The following is a 3058-nucleotide window of genomic DNA, read 5'->3' on the forward strand; positions in this document are numbered from 1 at the left end:
GAAGGAGAGGCACTGCCCGCTCTTGGCAATTAGTAACTGGCTGCTGTGATGAAGTTTCTTTATTTGTGTAATTCTCTCTGGGGTAACTGTAGGGGGGGGCCTGCTATTAAGTCCAGCATTTGGACTTGTGATTTAATCCGATTCTTTGGCTTTAGCAGTTACACACACAGCAGTTTGTGTTGTGGAATAACTCTGTGTACATAGAGAAATTCTGACGCTGCTTCCCCGTCTGAGTCAGGGTTGAGCCAATGGAGAGGAGATGCTCTGGGCTGCCAGGGAGGACCAGAATGGAGGCCCTGACCTCTTGTGGTCACTGAGGAACTGGGAACGCTCTTGGTACTGGTGCATCATTTAGTCTGAGGGACTTTGTGCTGCTATGTGAATTAAACATCCTAAAACTTCGGGAAGGGGAAAAGTACATCATCCATCAAATCAGCAGCCGGACAACAGTCCATGCCCCTGTGTGTGGAAATGGTACTTTCTGACTTTCAAGCTTTGCTCATACCTCTGCTGGACTATGGTTCTTTATTAAAATTGTCGTATTTGGTAAGCCTTTAATGTATTGTGAATGTGAATGTCTGCGTAGGTTTGTAAAGGCAAAGAAAGATGCTCATAATGCTGTTGCTGTGATTAACAAGAGCAGCTATCAAAAGACACTAGAAGAAATAGATTTGGTGGTTATGTTTCAGTTAACAGCTGCCAAAGAAAAGGCACCACTTAAAACCGGGGTTTTTCTTTTCTTCTTTCAGGGGTGCATTCTCCGAAGTTGTTTTGGCTGAAGAGAGAGCGAGTGGGAAACTCTTTGCGGTCAAGTGCATTCCCAAGAAGGCACTGAAGGGAAAGGAAAGCAGCATAGAGAATGAAATTGCAGTTCTGAGAAAGTAGGTATCAGACCTTCATTTCTGCTTCTTCGCTTCAATTAGACTCCTGCTTTTAAGGAGCAGGAACAGTGATTGACAAGTGTGACTGACAGGTTGTTCAGCGCATCACAGGCAGACAAGGTCACCTGAGTTTAAATGATGCTTAAATCATTTTGAGAAATGCTGTGGTTTTCTTTTTTATTAATACAGCCAGATGACTGCAAAGTGGGAAACGAGTGGAGTTAGGCTGGAGTAAAGCCTATGATGCTTTAAAAAGACCTTATCCACTAATAATGTCAGCAGTTGGGTCATTGGCTTTGAGGAGAGCAGGACCAGGCTTATTATTTCCAAGTGCTTAAAACAGTCTCTATGCTAATTGCTCTAAAACTATGGCATGCTATGGATTGTTATAGGAGGTGGTGGTAACCTGTACCATGGAGACTGCCACTTCTGGAAGTGACTTTGGGGGGCAACTTCTATTTTATCAGGGTTGTCCACAGTGTGTATTTTTTCCTGACCGTGGCTGGAATACATGGATAAGAAAAAGTCAGCTCACGACTGCTTTGAATTCAGTGTAGTCCTTAGGGGCTTGATCCTTACCTCTTCCTCATCTTATGCCCTGAAGGTGGGATTCATCTCACCTGATTGGAGACACTTGGATCTGAACTCGTCACCCTTGACTTTCTTTCTAGGAAATGGAAAGAGATTGGTCACTTTAGGATTGGTCCATGTAACTTGTTTTAAACTTCTTACAGTCTCGTTGAATTAAAGGTAGTACAATTATATAGAAATCTACGTCAGACTGGGGCACTCTGATTCTTGCCGCACTGCTGTCCCTAGTGGGACTTCTTGCCCCAGCTCTTGGTCATGTAGAAGCTGACAGCTGATCATCTGGGCACCATGTGACAAAACTGATCCTAAATCTTTAAAACTAACTAGATACTTCTGAACTAAATTCTCAGACTGCCTAAGTCAAAGGAACAGGTTCAAGGGCAAACTCAGCCATCTCAGTAGGCAGAGGGGATCCTTTTCAGTGGAGGGACATAAGTGGGGCTCCAAACAGCTACAAGCATTTGTTGCAGTTGCCTTCCCATTGCTGGACCCATATCAGGTCAGTACAATGTAAACCTGGTGATAAATGCAGCATGTTGGCTTGCTGTGTAGTGTTATTGAGAACCTGTCATAAACCTCAACCGTTGCCATCTCCATAACCAGGTAATAATGGCCAATAACTGGCAGCTTGAAACAGTCTTTGTCTATATGGGTTTGTCCCCTGATACTCATGTGTGCGTATAAGAACGGCAATATTGGCATGCAGTAAGGACTGCCTTGCATCAGCCTTGACCCTAAGCTAGTACAGCAGAGAAATCATTGCAGTTATTTCTTGCTCTGTGTTGTGAAACGTTTCTGTTCTCTACAAACAATTTCCTGATAAACCAGGAGGCAGGACCCAGGCTGTGCTATTCCAGCTGCAAGGGCAGGAGAGTGAGTGGGTGGAAAATTCCTTAATTTCATACAATTAGATCTACTCGGTCTCTTGTCCTTATGCACATTAGGATCTTAAGAGAGATTTTTCCTTTTTATCTCCTGATATCTTCTACTTAGCTGTTGCTAATACAAACTTTGCTTGTCATTGTATTTATTCTGAAAATAGACATCTTTGCCAGCAGACACAGTATTGAATTTGTATGTGGCACCAAGGAAACGCTTAGAAAATAACAAACTGGATCTGCCTACAGTTGAGGAGGGGGGATATCAACCTGTTTCTCTGTCCAATGAATTCTCTGCTTCAAAAGCTGTCAGTAGTTTTGAGAGAGGTGGAGTGGATCCCGAGCAGCTGTTGCTAAGCTCCAAAGGTATCTAAGTGTCCTGCTTTTGTTTCTGGTAGCTTAATAGTGAGTGCGGATGACTAGTTTGTGTGTTGTCTAATTAATGGGTAGGATGCCAGAGCCCTGGGCTGCTCTACATGGCTGTGAGGTCCCGCAACCTCAACAAGCCATGCACCAAACGGCCGCTTCTGAAGGGGATGTGCACAGAGGATGCCTGGCAGGAGGAATTGGTCCCTGTTCCCTGAGAGGAAGGTGTAGAAAAGCAAATATAAATATACACATGCGTTGATCCTGGTCTCCCTTTCTGGTTTTGCATTATGCTTTCGGGGAGTGCTTAAACTCCAACAGGATAAAAGTCCCAAAGGACAC

The 3058-nt window shown here is 44.0% G+C and overlaps 1 protein-coding gene across 1 annotated transcript in view; it reads left to right on the forward strand.

The window, feature by feature from the left end:
- The first annotated feature begins 259 nt into the window (after window positions 1–259).
- CAMK1D (calcium/calmodulin-dependent protein kinase ID) overlaps window positions 260–3058 on the forward strand; it is a 138871-nt gene continuing 136072 nt past the window's right edge. Inside the window, exons 1-2 of the mRNA XM_009321774.1 lie at window positions 260–336; window positions 750–881. Coding sequence (XP_009320049.1) covers window positions 260–336; window positions 750–881 — 209 coding nt within the window. The remainder of the gene's footprint in view (window positions 337–749; window positions 882–3058) is intronic.

The sequence above is a fragment of the Pygoscelis adeliae genome, unplaced genomic scaffold (genome assembly GCF_000699105.1).
Source record: "Pygoscelis adeliae isolate BGI_AS28 unplaced genomic scaffold, ASM69910v1 Scaffold202, whole genome shotgun sequence".
NCBI classification, from domain to species: domain Eukaryota; kingdom Metazoa; phylum Chordata; class Aves; order Sphenisciformes; family Spheniscidae; genus Pygoscelis; species Pygoscelis adeliae.